General features: G+C 44.2%; 1 protein-coding gene across 2 annotated transcripts in view; it reads left to right on the forward strand.

Annotated features, from left to right (window-relative positions):
* tbc1d8 (TBC1 domain family member 8) overlaps window positions 1–22,115 on the forward strand; it is a 188,990-nt gene that overhangs the window by 85,989 nt on the left and 80,886 nt on the right. For both annotated transcript variants that reach the window (XM_084313944.1, XM_084313945.1), the window contains 4 exons: window positions 185–392; window positions 5,559–5,756; window positions 16,573–16,725; window positions 21,051–21,201. In XM_084313944.1, coding sequence (XP_084170070.1) covers window positions 185–392; window positions 5,559–5,756; window positions 16,573–16,725; window positions 21,051–21,201 — 710 coding nt within the window. The remainder of the gene's footprint in view (window positions 1–184; window positions 393–5,558; window positions 5,757–16,572; window positions 16,726–21,050; window positions 21,202–22,115) is intronic.

Genomic DNA, 22,115 nt, shown 5'->3' on the forward strand with positions numbered 1-22,115 from the left:
CACATGCTATTTGAAATATGATTATAGAATATAGAATATCAGGCCTAAAATGGTTATGCGATTAAAATGCGATTAATTAATTACAAATCCTGTAATTAATTAGATTAATCTTTTTTAAACGCCTGACAGCACTAATATATATATATATATATATATATATATATATATATGATCTCTCCTCCAGGGTGCTAGAGGAGCAGGCTCTGAGGGACTACGTGCTGGCACTGTTCAGGCTGCCTCGCAGTGAGAGGCTCCAGGAAATGGCGACCTGCTCCCTGTGGACGCCCCACGCTCGCTGCCACACCCCCGGCACCCTCTACAACACAGACAGCTACCTGTGTTTCTCCAGCCGTGAGGAGGGTCACTGCAACCTGCTCATCCCCCTGTCAGAGGTACCAGTGTTTAATGACGGCACCAGATCTTTCTTTTTCGCCAGACCTGGAAGCGGGCCAATAATAGTGAATGTCTCTAACTGACTGACCGACCAACCAACTGTTAAAACAAGCATGTGTGTCTCGTGCCTGGGTCGCTAGGGGTGGGAGAAATAATCGATTCACGCTGTAATATAGCTTTTGTGATTCTGCATCAAGGCGCAAAATTCAATCATTGATTTGAATCATTGAGACAGTTTTCTGCATCTTGAGTTGTTTATCCTAGCATTGTGTCTTTAATTTAAGCTCTTAACAGTAACTACATTTTAATCAAGAAGTGTAACAACAACACCCTTTCTTTTATTATTCAGCAAGATGGTGTCAAATGTAACCCTGAAGAACGTTTTGAAGATTTTTTGCACATCTCATGTATTAGCAGTTTTAAAATGATTCCAAATCACTTGGAGTGTAAATGTGATGTATCATGTATCACCAGAAAGTAGGCTACTCAACCTCTACTGTCTTTAACTATGAGTGAACACAACACTCTAACTTACCATCTTTAGATAATACAGTACCAACCTCTACTGCCTTTAACTATGAGTGAACACAACACTAAATTACCATCTTTAGATAACAAAGTACTCAACCTCTACTGTCTTTAACTATGAGTGAACACAACACTAACTTACCATCTTTAGATAATAAAGTACTCAACCTCTACTGCCTTTAACTATGAGTGAACACAACACTAACTTACCATCTTTAGATAACAAAGTACTCAACCTCTACTGTCTTTAACTATGAGTGAACACAACACTAACTTACCATCTTTAGATAATAAAGTACTCAACCTCTACTGTCTTTAACTATGAGTGGACACAACACTAACTTACCATCTTTAGATAATAAAGTACTCAGCCTCTACTGTCTTTAACTATGAATGAACACAACACTAACTTACCATCTTTAGATAATAAAGTACTCAACCTCTACTGTCTTTAACTATGAGTGAACACAACACTAACTTACCATCTTTAGATAATAAAGTACTCAACCTCTACTGTCTTTAACTATGAGTGAACACAACACTAACTTACCATCTTTAGATAACAAAGTACTCAACCTCTTCTGTCTTTAACTATGAGTGAACACAACACTAACGTACCATATTTAGATAACAAAGTACCAACCTCTACTGTGTTTAACTATGAATGAACACAACACTCTAACTAACCATCTTTAGATAATAAAGTACTCAACCTCTACTGTCTTTAACTATGAATGAACACAACACTCTAACTTACCATCTTTAGATAATAAAGTACTCAACCTCTACTGTCTTTAACTATGAATGAACACAACACTCTAACTTACCATCTTTAGATAATACAGTACCAACCTCTACTGTCTTTAACTATGAATGAACACAACACTCTAACTTACCATCTTTAGATAATAAAGTACCAACCTCTACTGTCTTTAACTATGAATGAACACAACACTCTAACTTACCATCTTTAGATAATACAGTACTCAACCTCTACTGTCTTTAACTATGAATGGACACAACACTCTAACTTACCATCTTTAGATAATAAAGTACTTAACCTCTACTGTGTTTAACTATGAATGAACACAACACTCTAACGTACCATCTTTAGATAACAAAGTACTCAACCTCTTCTGTCTTTAACTATGAGTGAACACAACACTAACGTACCATATTTAGATAATAAAGTACTCAACCTCTACTGTGTTTAACTATGAATGAACACAACACTCTAACTAACCATCTTTAGATAATAAAGTACTCAACCTCTACTGTCTTTAACTATGAATGAACACAACACTCTAACTTACCATCTTTAGATAATAAAGTACTCAACCTCTACTGTCTTTAACTATGAATGAACACAACACTCTAACTTACCATCTTTAGATAATAAAGTACTCAACCTCTACTGTCTTTAACTATGAATGAACACAACACTCTAACTAACCATCTTTAGATAATACAGTACCAACCTCTACTGTCTTTAACTATGAATGAACACAACACTCTAACTTACCATCTTTAGATAATAAAGTACCAACCTCTACTGTCTTTAACTATGAATGAACACAACACTCTAACTTACCATCTTTAGATAATACAGTACTCAACCTCTACTGTCTTTAACTATGAATGGACACAACACTCTAACTTACCATCTTTAGATAATAAAGTACTTAACCTCTACTGTGTTTAACTATGAATGAACACAACACTCTAACGTACCATCTTTAGATAATAAAGTACTCAACCTCTACTGTCTTTAACTATGAATGAACACAACACTGTACATCCTTGTGTGGTTGTTTAGTGCTTCTCTGTTGTCTCTGATATAAATGTGTCTCACCCGCCCCTTAGTCTTACACAACTTTGAGTTCTAGAAAAGTGCTATATAAATCAAGTTGATCAATTATTATCATTATTATTTTGTATTATTATTATTAATAATAATAACAACAAATAATTGAATGGGGAAAAAATCCAACTGAAATGGATATTAATTATTTTCAAGACATATTTCCCACAATATAACCTGCTGCTGTCCCTTTGTCTCCATTGTGCTCAGATTAGTCTTCAGTTCTCATAGATAGTTTATCAGAGTGGTTTGAAGGAGCATGACTGTGTTTCAGGGGTTACATAATGCTTGTCAAATAGACTGTGTTGACTCAGCCAGCGGCTGGTTAAAGTGCAACACCTGACGGCTACTGATGTTTTCACAGCATGTGAGATGGAGTAGGGGTTTTCTTTTAGCCGCTAACATAGTGATAACACGTTTTGCCACTAACATAGTGATAACACGTTTAGCCACTAACATAGTGATAACGAGCTTAGCCGCTAACATAGTGTTAACACGTTTAGCCGCTTACATAGTGATAACACGTTTAGCCGCTAACATAGTGATAACACGTTTAGCCGCTAACATAGTGATAACACGTTTAGCCGCTAACATAGTGATAACACGTTTAGCCGTTAACGGGCTAACATAGTGATAACACGTTTAGCCGTTAACGGGCTAACATAGTGATAACGAGCGTAGCCGCTAACATAGTGATAACACGTTTAGCCGCTAACATAGTGATAACACGCTTAGCCGCTAACATAGTGATAACACGTTTAGCCGTTAACGGGCTAACATAGTGATAACACGTTTAGCCGCTAACATAGTTATAACACGTTTAGCCGCTAACGTAGTGATAACACGTTTAGCCGCTAACATAGTGATAACACGTTTAGCCGTTAACGGGCTAACATAGTGATAACACGTTTAGCCGCTAACATAGTGATAACACGTTTAGCTGCTAACATAGTGATAACACGTTTAGCTGCTAACATAGTGATAACACATTTAGCCGCTAACGTAGTGATAACACGTTTAGCTGCTAACATAGTGATAACACATTTAGCCGCTAACATAGTGATAACACGTTTAGCTGCTAACATAGTGATAACACATTTAGCCGCTAACGTAGTGATAACACGTTTAGCCGCTAACATAGTGATAACACGTTTAGCTGCTAACATAGTGATAACACGTTTAGCCGCTAACATAGTGATAACACGTTTAGCCGCTAACGTAGTGATAACATGTTTAGCCGCTAACGTAGTGATAACAAGTTTAGCCGCTAACATAGTGATAACACGTTTAGCTGCTAACATAGTGATAACACGTTTAGCTGCTAACATAGTGATAACACATTTAGCTGCTAACATAGTGATAACACGTTTAGCCGCTAACATAGTGATAACACGTTTAGCTGCTAACATAGTTGAAGAGTTTATCGCCGGCCACTAGGGGGCAGCGTCTTACCAGCACCCAACCGGACATGCCTTGATCTGCGCTGTTATTACTGAGCGGCCATCTTAGTCCTCATTCCCTCACTCGCCTGCGGCAGAGACGTTCGTTCACTCATTCATGTGAGATGCTTATTGCACTATTGCTGTTCATACATATTATATATATTATATTATATGCATTATACAGATATATATATTTATGTGTTACCATAGTGTTATTATGTATTCATGTTACACATTGTCAGCTGAGTGTGTTGTCTTGTCTGTTTCAGGGTGTCTTCATCTTTGTCTTTTATTAAATACTGAAACTGACATTGAGGAGTGTGTTTCTTCAATAGTGATAACACATTTAGCCGCTAACGTAGTGATAACACGTTTAGCCGCTAACGTAGTGATAACACGTTTAGCCGCTAACATAGTGATAACACGTTTAGCCGCTAACGTAGTGATAACACGTTTAGCCGCTAACGTAGTGATAACACGTTTAGCCGCTAACATAGTGTTAACACGTTTAGCTGCTAACATAGTGATAACACATTTAGCCGCTAACATAGTGATAACACGTTTAGCTGCTAACATAGTGATAACACGTTTAGCTGCTAACATAGTGATAACACGTTTAGCCGCTAACATACAGTAGTGATAACACGTTTAGCCGCTAACATAGTGATAACACGTTTAGCTGCTAACGTAGTGATAACACATTTAGCCGCTAACGTAGTGATAACACGTTTAGCCGCTAACATAGTGATAACACGTTTAGCTGCTAACATAGTGATAACACGTTTAGCTGCTAACATAGTGATAACACGTTTAGCCGCTAACGTAGTAATAACACGTTTAGCCGCTAACATAGTGATAACACGTTTAGCCGCTAACCTAGTGATAACACGTTTAGCTGCTAACATAGTGATAACACGTTTAGCTGCTAACATAGTGATAACACATTTAGCCGCTAACGTAGTGATAACACGTTTAGCCGCTAACATAGTGATAACACGTTTAGCTGCTAACATAGTGATAACACGTTTAGCCGCTAACATAGTGATAACACGTTTAGCTGCTAACATAGTGATAACACGTTTAGCTGCTAACATAGTGATAACACGTTTAGCCGCTAACGTAGTGATAACACGTTTAGCCGCTTACATAGTGATAACACGTTTAGCCGCTTACATAGTGATAACACGTTTAGCCGCTTACATAGTGATAACACGTTTAGCCGCTTACATAGTGATAACACGTTTAGCCGCTGGCATGCTTGGTATCGGGGTGAGATTTTGGTTGAGTTGACGCTTTTGTTTGTCATCAGCAAATCTGTGTTCCCCTCCCACCAGGTGGTGTCCATAGAGAAGGCAGAGAGCACCAGCCTCCTCCCGAACCCCATCATAGTGAGTGTGAGGGGGAAGAAGGCCTTCCAGCTGATCGAGCTGCCGGACAGGCAGGAGATGGTCGACAGCCTCAACACCCGCCTCCGAGCCCTGCAGTGGAAGCACTCCATGTTCCGCAGCAAGCCGCTCGGCCAGAGAGCCCTGGTGAGCACCAGAGAATCTCCAGACGCATTCACCAACAACAGCAACAACAACAACAACGATAATAAAATAATAAAAAACATAAACTACATTTGATTTCCTGTCAGCTGGAGATATTCGCAAACACTGCAACAGGACATCAACTCTAGTCAGAGTGGTTTCCCTGGCAACACATCAAATAGAGCCACTGAAACGGTTTAATGACTTCCATAGTAAAATTGGACAGGAAAATATAATAATATAAGAGAGGTCGGAGCCCAACTACATATTCCCTACTCTGTTTGAGTATTATGATGGAGAGTCCACTGTACACCTAAAATCACATTAACACATTGGACGCCAGAGGGCGCTACGGCCATTGCGGTTGTCTGCCATCGCTTTGTTCAATGGAGAGAATGCCGTGTTTATGAGTGCTTAAACTATATGAAATATTATAGCTAGGGATCTAATAACGTTGTCGATTGTCAGTGAGTTTCTTCTGGTCAACATGCAAAAAACAGATTGTTTTTTCATCCGTACATTTCCGTTTTATACCGTGGTGAATGTGAGTATAGTTTGGGGGATTCTGAGTAATCACAGGAAAAGAGCGAAAATAGGACTTTAGTGAAATCCAGTTCTGTCTCATTAGGGGCTCTGCTTGGCATCACTCTGCACTCTCTCACGTACGTGCACGCGCACTGAATAAATTCCACAAATGTACCTTTAATACCAGTATTAGTCTGACCACACCCCTCATCAGCTTACCTTCATAAGCAGGTGTGTGGTCACCTGCTCTCCTCCTTCTCGCTTTCACCACAAGGAAGTGCCTGGTAGTACCCCACTTGACATGTTAGTTGAAAAGAGTTGTGACGAGTTTACATTGTGCTTAATTTTTTCTTCTCTCACATCTGTTGTAAAGAAAAAGTTTGGGTCATAATGTATTCCGCGGAGAGTAGACCCGCTAGACCTACTCTTCACCAGCGGTTCTCCATTCCCGCCTCTGTCGTGCGCCTTGGTGCTGGGCTGTTGCCACTTTCGTGGTTGCCGACCCAGCCCAGGAGGCAGCCGATGGATAGTTTGCCTCTCCGAAGAGTCGGTGCCGTCGCTCCGGCGATGGCCTGATCTCAACTCTGGTTCCTCTGGTTCCGGGGAATCGCCCGTTGGTGAACGGGGGGTTGTCTTGGAGCCAGAGGATTTGCGACGCAAACTTTTCGCGTCTGCCCGTTCACGTCGCAAGATGGTAGCGTGCAGACGCGAACGGCCTGGGTTTGGGGAACTGCTGGAGACCAGCGAAGATGCGTCCGGCTCTGGATTTCCAATGGAAACTGAGGACTTCATGGAAGAGGCGGACGGGTTTTTGTATGATGGCCCCGTGGAGGAGAGTATCCCTCCTCAGGAGACCCCGGAGGGGGGGGAAATGGCTCCATGGGGCTCCCTGTTCGAGGATGTCGAGGAACCACCTTGGCCTCATCAGCAGGATGCCCTACTGTCGGCCACATCAGACTGTGGCTCCTTAACCAGTCGCAGCCTGCTGCATGTGAGGGATGCGGGGTCGGTGGAGGAAGGTCCGCAGGGGGAACTGCGGGCTTTGTTTCCCGAGCTCATGGCGGTAGCCGCCGCCGCAAACGGCGTGCCGCTGCCGCTGCCATTGCCTGCACCTGTCCCTGATGATCTCATAGGTCATCCCTGGCAGCGTCCCCCAGTGAGAGGGGTGGACGTTGTCTACCCATTTTTCCCCTCAATGGGGGCCTATGTTCGTCGGGGTCAGGCGGTGTCCAACATCATGGGACTAACTCCCGCCTACGTACCAGTTACGCGGGTGTCGGGGTTAGTCAAAGGTATGGGGGAGGGCGTGCCTCGGCTTGACAGTCCGATGGCCGCGCTCCTCTGTCCGGATATGGTGTGGGAACCCCTATGCAAGCCGGTCCTCCAGGGGAAATCGGCTAGGCGATTGGCTTATTGGGGTGACCAGTCATTCATCGCTGGTACACAATCGCTGGCTGCGGCGTCTAACATCGCCCACCTGGCTAGATTTGTATCAGGGATCATGACGGGCGGCACGGATCTGAACGAGGTGAAATGCGATCAGATCACCCAGGCTGCGGGAGCTGTCCTGCACCTTTCCCAGGTGCTGGCCATAGCCATGGGGAAAGTGCGCGCCCTGGCCACCCTGGGCCAGCGTCATCTTTGGCTGGAGCAGGCCCGTGTGCCAGAGAAGAAGAGAGCTCCTCTTCTGACGGCCGCCCTCTCCGACGCTGGCCTGTTCGGGAAGGCCCTGCGGTTGATGACCTCAACATGCAGAGAGATGGCAGAGGAGAGGTCCATTCTCCAACCCCATTTTCCACCTCCCGTCCTTGCCGGTGGAGTCAGAAGGCTTCCGCGACGTCGAGCTGTCTCCGTCGCCGCTACCACTGCCTCCGCCGCCGCTGCTGGCCCTTCCAAGAGGGCCAGGGGACGAAACGGCGCTTCTACCACCGCCGGCCCATCCACGACCGGAGGAGACGGTAGGGAACGTCGTGTCCAGCAGACAGTAACCTACCGTCCCTCCGGGGCTCCTCGGGGTGGCAAGACTCGAGCGGCGCGAGGTGGCAGACGCCGCTGAGTGACTTTTCCCCTCTGTATCCCCCCTCTTTTACACCCTCCCCGGCCCCTCTATGATTTTGTGCCTTAGAACACGTTATAAATAAAAAAAGTTCCCCGATATAAGGGGGACTGTGTTTTGGCCGAACAAACTGTGTGTTTCTTCAACAATTCATATGGTGGGGTTGTGTATATATGAATCTGCCCTTTTACGTTGTGAGATGAGTCGTGTTGTGTTACGAGGTTAAGCAAGGTCTGCAACATACACTCAGTAATAGGTTCTATTAGCTTGATGCTCCACATGCAGGTAGAAACTGGTGTTATTCCATTGCTTGAACTAAGTATGTGTCTCACAATGCTGTGTTGTTTAGTTGCAGTAATACTCGTACACGCACATTCCACGGCCTAGCCGTTTACTCTCGGTCAGCGTTTTTTGCTATGTACGACATAGTCAACGGGTGTAGGATTCACACACAGGCGACTTGTGTTTTGTTGTAAAATCCTGTTCACATTTTTGTGGGTAGCGGGCATTGTATTAGCTTATGCTATGCATTGCATTCTACCGGAGGTTTTCAAAATGGCTACGGTTGTTTTCTGTGTGTAGGGTATGAAGTGTGTTTTCGTGAGGGGGTGTCGAATAAACCCCTCCTTTTCCCACTTGATTGGTTTAGGGGATTTTTGATCTTATGCTGAGCCAGTCAGGGCCAAGCCGGTGGGACGTCTTGGCAGGGGGGGGGGGGGGGTTATTCTGCCGACTCCTATTACAAGACGGGAGCCGGCAGGTTTCCCCGCCCGTTGTAGCGGTGTTGCTATGGCGACGCCTTCCATGAGTTGAGGTGTCTTAAAGGTGTCGAGTTAGGGCGTAGGGCTCACAGTTCTGCTGCGCCCGATTTATGTGTGAACTTGAGTCGGTTGGTCACGTGACTCACAGTTGGCATATCTTTTTCATGACTATAAACTCATGTGGGAAGGTGTTTCTGGGAGGGTCTGGTCTTACACTCTGATTAAAAAGAGTGACTGGATTAAAATCATGTGAAAACGGGTTTTTTACTCCCAGCTGTGCAGTTGGTTCATACGGGTGATTAGGGCTGGGCGATATGGCCTAAATATGATATCACGATATTTTCTGACCTTTCGGCGATACACGATACACATCACGATGTTTTTCTTTTTTACCCCAAACAATTCATTATGAGGCTTACCAAGACAGTATTTGAGTTTGCAAGCTAACATTAAAGACAAAATAAAATACCCATGCATTTAGCATTTTTATATTGTATATTAGATTTAGATTATTAGATTATATATTGCATATATTTAGCAATGAGATATTATATGATTTAGATATGAAATATGATGAATTGAAAATGGGGGACCCTGATGTAAACAAGACTAAAGTCTTTCTCTGGTCTGCATCCCCTTAACAATTGTATGTATTGAGCTGTACTGTACCCATTCTGCAATATGTTAATAGTTTTAAATCAATCAATCAATAGCATTTTAGCATTTTTATGAAACTACTGTATATATGTATGTCTCTAAATGTTTTGATGAATTGAAAATAGAGGACCCTTATGTAAAAAAGTCGAAAGTCTTTTTCTGGTCTTCATCCTCCTGTACTGTATTGTACCCATTCTGCAACCTTTTAATAAAGTTTTCATTCATTCATTCTGACGGAAACATAATCATTTTGATTGACAGTCGAGTCTGCAAATGACGTCACACCGCTTGCACCCGCCCTGCTGTTCTTAGAACCAATCGGCAAGCGCTATTAGTTTGACTTCCTGAATGTCCTGTGTGCTGAACAACAACAAAGCTACTAACGTTAGCTCCCCGCGGCCGTCGAGTAGGAGACCAGTGCTCCACAGGATGACTAAATGAGGCATAATGATTTTACTACAACGAATGTTATAATAAAAGCCTTTCCATACATCTGTCTGATTGAAAACTTTATTAACAGACCGCGGAATGGGCATATCTCAGCACGGGCTGAGATATGAACGAGTAACGTGTGGACAGATTGACGCGACACAATCCTCTTGGGCAAAACATCACGATATCCACGATACGTTGAAAAAGTGTATCGTTAATGAACTGTACCCGATATTTATATAATATCGTCATATCGCCCAGCCCTACGGGTGATGCTTTTTCTTTATTATTATAAAGAGTTGGATGTGTCTATATGGATTGGAAATGGGGGTCCCTGATGGGAACAAGACTAACGTCTTTCTCAGGTTTGCCTCCCCTTACCTAATTGTGTGTATTGCGCCGTACTGGGTTGTACCCTTTCTGCAAACTGTTGGGTAAAGTTTTTCATTCGTTCATTCATGGAGTTGATTGCATCTCGCCCCTCTTGTCGTTCCCCTGGGCGTCTTGGGGATTCAATAAGATGGTCTAAACAGCCTATTGTTGATGTGGGTATGTCAAAATGCACACGTAGTGCTAGCTCAGGATGTTCTGTTGGACATTGGCTGACTGGCGCGCCTTGATTGCTTGGGGTTAAAACAGCGTTTTTATGAAGCAATTGGGATGGGTTTTTTTTCCTCTTCCGACACCCTGTGTGGTTGTCGATGGGTTCCCGTTCATGTCAGGGGATGATAACGGAATGGATCTGGACATATGGGGAAGGGTCTCACGCCCTGGGGGTGGGCCGCCGGGCGCGGTTCGTACCGAAACGTCTGGGTGGCGCCTTCTTTTTATGTTTTAGGATCAACACGCATATCTGCCCCTTCTCCTGGGGTTGGCAGGTCGGCGTGGTTAGGGCACAGGACTGGTTCTGGTCGCGCTGGTCCAGATCAGTTACACCCGTTGTCCGCCGGGGATGCAGATCTGCTGTTCTGGTACCCTGAGGGACTTGGGCTTTTTTCAGGGGGGAAATGCTAGGTCGGTCCGGGTGTCACAGGGTTGAGCGTTATGGAACCCTTGTTGGGTACATTGTATTCTACACTGTTGTAATGGCTTACGGCCGTGCCAACCTGTACGCGCCCGATCTCGTCGGATCTCGGCCGCCATGCAGGTTGGTCTTGGTTGGTACTTGGTTGGGTGACCTCCTGGGAATACCGAGTGCGGGGTGCTGGGGCTGGTCTTCCATTTTTTACGCTCTTCTCTTGCGCATGGCAAAGAGGGGCCTGTTGGGGTGGTTTTGGCCTCCTCGGGGGACCCTGTGCTCCCCGTATCGCCGGGCCCGGTCCGGGGTAATGTTTCGTTGACCCGTAGGCCCGGGATGACCCTGTTGGAAACCGGAACACGGGCTGCGGCAGTGCCGCAGGTGTGTTTTGGGGTTTCTTTCCTGAGGGGTTATGGGACCAACCATTGCATAGGGTAACGCCTGGGTGGTTGGTTCTCTGGTGTGTTGCTGCAGTGTCAACTCCCGGGTTCACCGGTTGAGGGTGCCCCTGCATGTTCATGACGTCTGCCGATCGTGTCAGCCTTCTCTGTGGAGGCTTGGTTATGCGGCAACGCCAGCATACGCCCCTTCCGCCGGGGCGGCTGTGTTCAGCTGTCCTTTCTGGCGCCTGTCTCGTCCGCAGTCTCCAGGCTAGGGTTAACAGCCTGTTGCCTGGTCTTTTTTCCCGGTGCACTGCCTGCTTCCGTTCGTTAACTCTTGTGTGTTACGGCCATGCTGTCTGCCTGTTGCAGGGCCAGTGTGCCAGGCGGTGTACTGTTGGGGAGGACAGGGCCCGCTCGGCTGAGGGGCCTTTGTCCGAATACGCTGGCGATGTGGGGGGCGGGGTCACTAAGTGCCCGCCTGGTGGGGTCTTGATGCTGGCATCATGGACTTCTCCGGGCCCCCATTCCAGGGAGTCCAGTCCTTTTGGTGGGTCTGGGTCTTCCTTCGCGCTCCGCTGCTACGGCCTTGCCACGGGGTTGGGTTTGCCCTTGATCCCGTGATTCTGGGGGCAGTTACGAGGTTGTTTCCCTCCGTTCGTTCCCGGGTGGCATGCGTGCGTGGGTGTAGTCATGGGGTCAAGCCACGGTCTGCTCACCCTGTGCGTTGAGTTGCTTGAGTGCCTCTTCGCGCGGTCGGGTCCGTCGCCCTCTCGGTAAACCTCTAATAGGGAGGGTGCCCTCCATTAGGGGGGGTCGGGGGGGCTCGGCCCTCCCTGTTCTGTTGGTTGTGGGGGGCCTTCAGCGGGGTGTATTTGTCGGCCAGTGGCTCCGCTTGGCCTCCCTTTGTGCAGAGTGATGCCAAGCAGAGCCCCTAATGAGACAGAACGTTAGGTTATGACTATAACCAAGTTCTGTTAATTAGGGGTGACGCTTGGCATCCGACGGCCGCTGCAGCCCTTGACCTCACCTTGTGGTGAAAGCTTGGGAAGGAGGAGAGCAGGTGACCACACACCTGCTTATGAAGGTAAGCTGATGAGGGGTGTGGTCAGACTAATACTGGTATTAAAGGTACATTTGTGGAATTTATTCAATGCGCGTGCACGTACGCGAGAGAGTGCAGAGTGATGCCAAGCGTCACCCCTAATTAACAGAACTTGGTTATAGTCATAACCTAACGTTATCCCGCCATTTTTCGCCTGATTATCGAATCTTCCTGAAATCAATGCTAGATTGTCGTTATTATGTCTCCTCATGCACGCATGAAAGGGGGCTTGTAGCGGCGCGCCCCTGCGTGCTGTGATGTGACCAACGGTAAACAGCACACACACATTCCACCAGGGGTGCAGTTGTAATATCAGAACTGCCTGTACTGTTTAAATGACGCCACGTGCACGCGTGCGCATGCGCATACATGTTCCCTCGCATGCGCACAGAACAAATGATTATTATGCATAAATAGTAGGAAACATGTTTGTATAGGAAATTACTAGTTTTAGTTTAGTTTTTGTAAATATTGCCTTGAAATAGAGAAGCTGAAAAAGGTAGCAGGATGTAGCCTTCAATATATAAAGAAATTATATTTTCAACAGATATGGTTGAAAAACAAACAATGTTTTAAATGTAATTGTAGATACAATATTGTAGTTACAATTTCTTTAATTGAATTAACTTAAACTAGAAAAGTAAATACAAACTAAATTAACAATGTACCGTACTTTTCGCACTATAAGCCACACCTGAATATAAGCCGCAGCAGCTAAATTGAATGATGTGTACATATATAAGCCGCACTGGACTATAAGCCGCAGGTGTTTTAATGTTTAATTACCATATGTAAGGATTCGTGCACAGAGGGGATTGTCGGTAAAGAGATGGCTGTTTGAGGAAGCTCCCATTTATTAACATTTTTGTTTAAACAGGAACGATAGCCAGTTTGCAGCTCCGGGTACAGTAGGTAGCAATGTTAGCTCTCATAACGATAGTTAGCAGCTCCGGGTACAGTAGGTAGCAACGTTAGCTCTCATAACGTTAGCCAGTTAGCAGCTCCGGGTACAGTAGGTAGCAACGTTAGCTCTCATAACGTTAGCCAGTTAGCAGCGCCGGGTACAGTAGGTAGCAACATTAGCTCTCATAACGTTAGCCAGTTAGCAGCGCCGGGTACAGTAGGTAGCAACGTTAGCTCTCATAACGTTAGCCAGTTAGCAGTTCCGGGTACAGTAGGTAGCAACGTTAGCCCTCATAACGATAGAGCCAGTTAGCAGTGCCGGGTACATATAGGTAACAACGTTAGCTCTCATAACGATGGAGCCAGTTAGCAGCTCCAGGTACAGTAGTTAGCAACGTTAGCTCTCATAACGTTAGCCAGTTAGCAGCTCCGGGTACAGTAGGTAGCAACGTTAGCTCTCATAACGTTAGCCAGTTAGCAGCTCCCAGTTTGCAGCTCCAGGTACAGTAGGTAGCAACGTTAGCTCTCATAACGTTAGCCAGTTAGCAGCGCCGGGTACAGTAGGTAGCAACGTTAGCTCTCATACCGTTAGCCAGTTAGCAGCTCCCAGTTTGCAGCTCCAGGTACAGTAGGTAGCAACGTTAGCTCTCATAACGTTAGCCAGTTAGCAGCTCCCAGTTTGCAGCTCCAGGTACAGTAGGTAGCAACGTTAGCTCTCATAACGTTAGCCAGTTAGCAGCTCCTAGTTTGCAGCTCCAGGTACAGTAGGTAGCAACGTTAGCTCTCATAACGTTAGCCAGTTAGCAGCTCCCAGTTTGCAGCTCCAGGTACAGTAGGTAGCAACGTTAGCTCTCATAACGTTAGCCAGTTAGCAGCTCCGGGTACAGTAGGTAGCAACGTTAGCTCTCATAACGTTAGCCAGTTAGCAGCGCCGGGTACAGTAGGTAGCAACGTTAGCTCTCATAACGTTAGCCAGTTAGCAGCTCCCAGTTTGCAGCTCCAGGTACAGTAGGTAGCAACGTTAGCTCTCATAACGTTAGCCAGTTATCAGCGCCGGGTACAGTAGGTAGGCATCATGTTGAAAGAGGAGCCCTGAGCTGCTCATACACTAGACTCTTGCTGTAATGGTTTGTTGACGTGAGGGGGAGGAGGAAGGGCAAGGCATGCACTGCTGCAGCAGATTTAGGAGTCTGATCTGACGGTCACAGAGCTGAGGGAGCGCGCCCAGTTAGCTGTAAAAATCCATAGATTAGCCGCACCGCTATATAAGCCACAGGGTCGAAAAATGGGGGGAAAAGCCGTGGCTTATTGTCCGAAAAGTACGGTAATTTACAGTTTATAGAAGGACAGTTTCCTTCTGAAGCACAACTTAATGCCTCATCCTTCCAGTCGGGACCATTAGTGAGAGTATTTTGGTTTTGCACTTCTTGTTCTTTGTTATGGGGCCTCGTGGGGCGGCGTGGCTCAGGGGTAGAGCGGGGCGTCCAATGATCGAAGGGTTGGTGGTTCGAATCCCGCTCAAGCCCATGTCCATCCCATTGCCGTTGTGTCCTTGGGCAAGACACTTAACCTACTTGCCTCGTATGAATGTGTATGCATGTGAATGAATGTTGGTGGTGGTCGGAGGGGCCGTAGGCGTTGATTATTCGCCACGCTTCCGTGAGTCTGCCTCAGGGCAGCTCTGGCTGCAATTGTAGCTTACCACCACCGGTATGACTGTGTATGAACGAATAATGGACTCTGTGAAGCGCTCTGAGTCAGAGCAACAGTCAGTCAGAGAAGAGCGCTATATAAATCCAATCCATTATTATTATTATTATTATGTTATTGGTATCCTATTATTATGCAAAGTCTAGGTGATAGATAAGTGCCGGTACTTGGCGCACGACGCGACGAGTCGAGTGAAAGTTGTGAATGCATTTTTGTGTGCGCGCGCATACACTTCTGCTCAGAAAACTGCTGGGACGGCGTGGTACCGCGTGGGACCACCACTGCACCACTGCATTCCACACAGACAGCTTCAATCGCGGGAGAAAAAAATATCAGATCAACGCAAGATTGGATATATAGTGTCCTTCCCTTGTCTCTGATGTAATGCAAAAAAAAAATTATCCAATTATCTGATCGCCATTCCAAGTACTGGTCGCGGTACTCCGTCCCACGTTATCCGGCATTGCATATGAAGGAGGGGGGGGGGCAGCCTAGTTGATGCATCATTGTAAGCGCTTGCCTCGCCGGAGTATTTAAACCCCGCCCACACGGCTCAGCTCGGCCCAGAAAACAAACTACATGGTTTCAAAAATGGAGTGCAATAGCGGCCGAAGGCATTAGAGGGCGGTATTGGCCGTCTGCCAGCTCAGACACATTCAGAACAGCATGCACAGGCTGCCCCGATGAATTATGAATGGCAGTAGTGAATAAAAGAAAAACGGATCCAATAACGAGTATACTCGTGGGTGGCGCTCCACGGTTGGACGGCAATAACGAGTATACTCGTTTTTGGCGCAGAACCAGTTAAGGCCCATTCAGGTGATATATTAAGGGGTGTTTGTCTACAAATGACCACTTAAGGGTCATAGACTGCAGGCAGTCATTGATTGCAAATGATTTACAACCAATAATCAAATATGATGACTTTATTTAAGTTTATGGTAATTTATCCAATTACATTTGGTCCTCTAAAATGGGGGGGGGGGGGGGGGTATTATTATTATTATTATTATTATTGCTAGAATTCTGCCTTTCCGCTATTATTACTATGTTCTACTCTATTATTATTACTATTTCTATTATTATCTTTTGTGTCTGTACCGCCCCCCCCCCCCCCCTCACCCACACTGCTACAACACCTGCATTTCCACAAGGAGATGAATGAAGGAACACTAGTGACTTGACTTGACTTGTCAGCTCTTTTAAACTGGAAAGGTTGCTTCAGCGGTGTGGGTGTTTTCATGGTGTTCTCTCACGGTGTTTCCCTCACAGCGCTCCCCGGCAGCCTACTACACCTTCTACTACGACACCGCGTGTTGTGACGAGGACGAGGTGGAGGAACAGGTTCTACGCAACACCGTCAACACGGAGGCTCTGATGACGGCCTTCCAGCACCGGCAGCCTGGAGCCGAGGACAACGGCAAGGTGAAGCAACACACGACTCATATTCACACTCTAGAGGTCGATAAGGAAGGTTATTCTTTCAAATGTTTTTATTATGAAGCATCATTTTTAATAAATACACATAATATCAACATAACGTAAAATCATACATACAAACCAACAAGAATTCCTTTTACACATTATCTGACTATAACCCATGTCCCATAATAACCCGTCGCACCTTTCTCCAAACACAGTGTGCTGGGGGTGTGTAAACATGGCCTTGTGCTTCAAACTGATTGGTCGACATCTACTATTCCACAAAATCTTAACACGGATGGGATGTAAACATTACATGGGCAAAGAAAACGGCAAGAATAGACTTTGTATGGAAAGGTTCTGTGAGGTTGGAAATGCATTCTGCATGTAGATTGTAGAACAATAGAAAACTCTTGTCTATTTGGGTGGAAATGTGAATATAAACAAAAATGGAGTTGTTTACAAGAGAAACTCATGAAAGCATGAACGCAGAATGTAGAAGAAAAGCAGTGAGGTGGAACAGAAGCACTAACTACCCGTGACTGAAGGAAAACAGTGGTACCTTATGCATTTACATTTAGTTATTTAGCTGAATGCTTTTATCCAAAGCCACTTACAAGTTCTGTACAACAAGTCAGCAGGAAGGGTACAACTCTGGCAGCTAAGGGTAAGTGGTAGGGTAAGTTATAGCTGTCACTGCTACTGATTTGCACACATTACTGACTTGGACACAATACTGACCTGCACATACCATTGATTTGCACACAGTACACATATAATTGATATTTAATATCTGGTATATTTGCTATAATTATTTTTTTAACACAGTACACGTTGATATTTGCTATATTTGCTATTCTTATTTGTTGTTGCTATGCTGCTATTTTGAATCGTTTTGTTTACACTGTTGAAACTAGAATACAAATGAAGCATCGTATTTTATTTTTTCTGTATTTATTTATTAACACAGTTAAACAAAAGTAAAAACAATACATAATAAGTTATAACCATTGTGAAAAAAATAACCCTAACTAACCTTACTGTCATGCACTTGTCCTAATATACTAACCTACACTGTAGCACTCAACACTTTGATGAACATTGTTACTCAGCTGATAGAGTTGTGCCCTTCCTGATGGCTTGTCGTACAGAACTTGTAAGTCGCTTTGGATAAAAGCGTCGGCTAATCATAAATGTCTAGATGTAACATTACTGTCTATGTACCTATGTAAACGAGACGAAAGTTAAGTTTTCTCTATTATTTCGCCGTCGACTAAAGACTCACTTCTTCAACCATTATCTGAATAAAAAAAATCTAACCCTAACTAACCTTACTGTCATGCACTTGTCCTAATAAACTAACCTACACTGTAGCACTCAACACTTTGATGAACATTGTTACTCAGCTGATAGAGTTGTACCCTTCTATATGAATTGAAAATGGGGGACCCTGATGGAAACAAGACAAACGTCTTTCTCAGGTCTGCATCCCCTTAACAATTGTATTGAGCCGTACTGTATTGTACCCATTCTGCAATCTGTTAAATAAAGTTTTCATTCATTCATTCATTCATTCATTCATTCATTCATTCATTCATTCATTCATTCATTCATTCATTCATTCATTCCTGCTGTGTTGTTGTACAAAACTTGTAAGTCGCTTTGGATAAAAGCGTCAGCTAAATGACAAAATGTAATGTAAGTGTAAGAATCTCTGGTCTGCTGCAGCAGAGCAGCTCATAAGCCTCGTCATACTTCAAGTGTTCTTCAACCTGGACGCTGGCGTGTACAATAGAGCTGCTACCATGGAGCCTCATTCATTATTCAAGCTTCCATTGATCCCCAGCCTGACCTTCCCTTCAAACATGCTGAGAGTGCACTCTCTGGTCAATAATACTGACGTGTGTGCGTGTGTGTGTGTGTGTGTGTGTGTGCGTGTGTGCGTGCGCATAATGCGGTTATACTATCATACAAAATATGAATTGTGCCGCTAGGGAACAGCCTTGGTCCAAGCGTACTTCCTGTCAGCTATTGTTTTTAGCAAACACTACACCAGGAAGTAAACCTGCACCAATTTAGAATGTCCCTGTTTGATGTGTGAAACGGTCTCTACTACGCTATGATGATTGTGGAAGTGGAACCAGGCAGGCGATGGAACCAGGAACCAGGCAGGCGATGGTGGTGAGAACAGAAGGCCAGTTCATTAACCCTTTCACTGCCACACTACAGAAGGTTAACCCTTTTACTATCACACTACCAATCCAATCCAATCCAATCCAACTTTATTTATAAAGCGCTTTAACAGCCACAGGGGCACAAAGTGCTGTACAGAGGGAGCATATTAAAAACTATAAGCAGCACTAAAAATAGATAAAAAAAAACAAGAGTAGCAAAACAGAGAAGAAAAAAATAGGTAAACATAAGCAGCAATACAAATTTAAATAGATCAGAGTACTTAAAAAAAATATATATATATATATATATTTAAAAGCAAAGGACACAGTAACAGAACGATAAAACAACAACACAGTAAGACAATAAGATCATAAAATCAACAAGCTACATGGTGTCAAAAGCCAGAGAGAAAAGGTGGGTTTTAAGGAGGCCTTTGAAACGGGGCAGTGATGAGGCCTGCCTAATCTGCAGTGGCAGCTCATTCCACATTTTGGGGGCGACAACGGAGAAAGCACGGTCCCCCCTGAGCTTACGCCTAGTTGTAGGCACTACTAGGAGCAGCTGGTCAGCTGACCTGAGAGAGCGAGAAGGTGTATAGACCTGCAACAGCTCAGAGAGGTAGGGTGGGGCAAGGTCATGAAGAGCTTTAAAAGCAAATAAAATAATTTTAAAATGAATCCTACCGACGGTAACTGTATCGTCGCAGTGAAAGGGTTCACCGTTTGGTAGTGCGGCAGTGAAAGGGTTGAAGAGTAGTGGCAGGATGTTCCTAGCTGTCATGACGGAGGGTCTATTCTGTGTGTGGGGGGGGGCGGGGGGGCGTGGCAAGGTTAACCGGTGAGCAATGATTACCTCAGTGGTGCACAACAGGTGCTCAGCTAACCCAGCTGCTCCCTACACAGGTCTGATTACATTGACCCAGGGCAGGGGTGGCTGCTTAAATCACCCACCCCTCACACACCACAATCGTTTATGGGGACATTCATAACATGTGCTCCATTCACCAGCATTACTAGCATACGTTGTGTGTGTGTGCACGTGTGTGTGTGCCGGTTAAGGTTAGTGTGGAGGAATTTACCACTTAACTTAAAAAAACACTGGTTCTGATGGGTTGCGTTCAATGAAGATGTTCAAACTAAATGTTTCTTTTCCAAGTCTTACTGAAAGGATTGATGATACAAACGATTACAGCTCTCTTCAGACAAAACGTCAACTGGTACCAGGGAGAGTCTCACGAAAACAGAATCCCTGTACGTTGTCGATCCTCACCTTGATTGATTGATTGAATTTATTTGACAATCTAAAAAATCACATACAATACCGGTACGCAACATGTACAGCTATCACGTAATTTTATAATCTAAAATCGTAGAGGATTAAAACACAATAAAACCTCACGGTTTATTTCCATTGTGGTCCTCAAAGGGGGGGGGGGGGACAAGATGACTAGTATGCACTATGCACAAATAAGCCATATAAATACAATTTTCAAGCATTGTGAAAATGTAAATAATAATATGAATAAGAAAAATGTAATAACACAAACAAACACAAAGTCTACAGCACACCAGCATATATCATTATCCTGCGTGACTAAGCCATTTCTTCATATCTTGTTTAAAATGTCTTTCTGAGTCAATACTTCTCTATGGACACTGGCAATTTATTCCACTCACAGGCTGCCGAGTACCGAAAGGTATTTTCCCGTAAATACCCTAGGAACCTTTTAAGAATGCTTTTGGTGTGTATTGTCGTGCACTCTACTTTGCACATTGTGTGCGTCTCTGGCACATGCAGTTTATTGTGTGAGGGTAAAGATCACTCCTAAACTAAACTAACTTTCAACCTCTGTGAAACCATGTGTGGTGTGTATATTATGATTGTGGACATAATGTGTCTATGTGTGTCTGCACTTATTGTGTACAGTAGGCCCCTCCTTAATATTAGTCTGGCTAGACAGAAAAACATAACTGTCTCAGGTTACTTTCTCACAATTTCTACAAACCATATCTTAATGGATCTTCTTCATTAGGCCCATGGGGACATTAACGTGTGTTGTCGGGCCTTACAAATACATTTGATTTGATTTATGATTAGGCCCATTAAACGTGTGTGTGTGTGTGCGTGCGTGTGTGCGTGTGTGTCCTGTGCAGAGTGCAGAGCAGATGAAGGAGCGTCTGTGGGAGGAGCATTTCTCAGAGTTCGGCAGGGGGGTCCACATGTTCCGAACGGAGAAGACCCAGAAGCTGGTTGCCATGGGGATCCCGGAGTCTCTACGGGGAGAGCTGTGGGTCACCTTCTCTGGTCAGTGTGGATTAGACGGAGCAGGCCTGTGTGTGTACACTGTTTTTATTTTATATTATTTAAAAAAAAATTATGGTTTATCTTTTTTTTATTGGAAGAATTTATGCAGATTTATACATTTCAGTTATATTTTCAAATTATACATCTTCCATTTCCTTCCCCATTCCTATCCCCTAACCCAGTGGTTCCAAAACTGTGGTGCGCACAGTTAGTATTATGGATATTAAACATGCTGGCAGAGTACATGCATCCATGTTGTCGTGAACATTTTAATTAAATAAAGAAATTCCCTATCCATAGTCGCCGTGGGAAGATATAAAATAAAAAATAAAATCTGTGCACGGAGACCAGCAACAATTTTTTCTAACAGAAACCCATTGGGGGGTGCGTCAGCTAGGTCGGGAGGTGACAGGGGGTGCACGGCCAAAACAGTTTGGGAACCGCTGCCTAACCCCACCCCATCCCACCCAGGGAGGGCGACGACAAACATACATATAATTCACATAAATAAAAAAAATGTAAATAATTAAACATAAATACAGATGTGACAGAAAAAACTACGCAAAAAGAAATGAAGTAAAATTAAAAGAAATAAGAAAAAATATAAATTAAAAACAGTAATAATAATATATAATATAAGTAATACTCTCCATTTTAGTAGCATAATTTCCAGATAGTAAAAAAAATGTAATGGAAAGTAAATTTAACACCCTCAGCTAGACCATTTTTTATTGTTTTTATAGATGCACGAATGCCTAGAGAGTGAATGTACAGAATATGTTTTAAACTGTTTTTATATTAGCTTTAATATCCTTCTATTTTTCTGTTTAGTTTCTGGCTTAAACGTCTAGCCCAGGGACTAAACTGAAAACTAGCAACCCTGCTAATGTTGGCATATTTACAGTTTTTAATTT

This window comes from Notolepis coatsorum, assembly GCF_963971535.1.
Source record: "Notolepis coatsorum genome assembly, chromosome: 5".
Taxonomy (NCBI): domain Eukaryota; kingdom Metazoa; phylum Chordata; class Actinopteri; order Aulopiformes; family Paralepididae; genus Notolepis; species Notolepis coatsorum.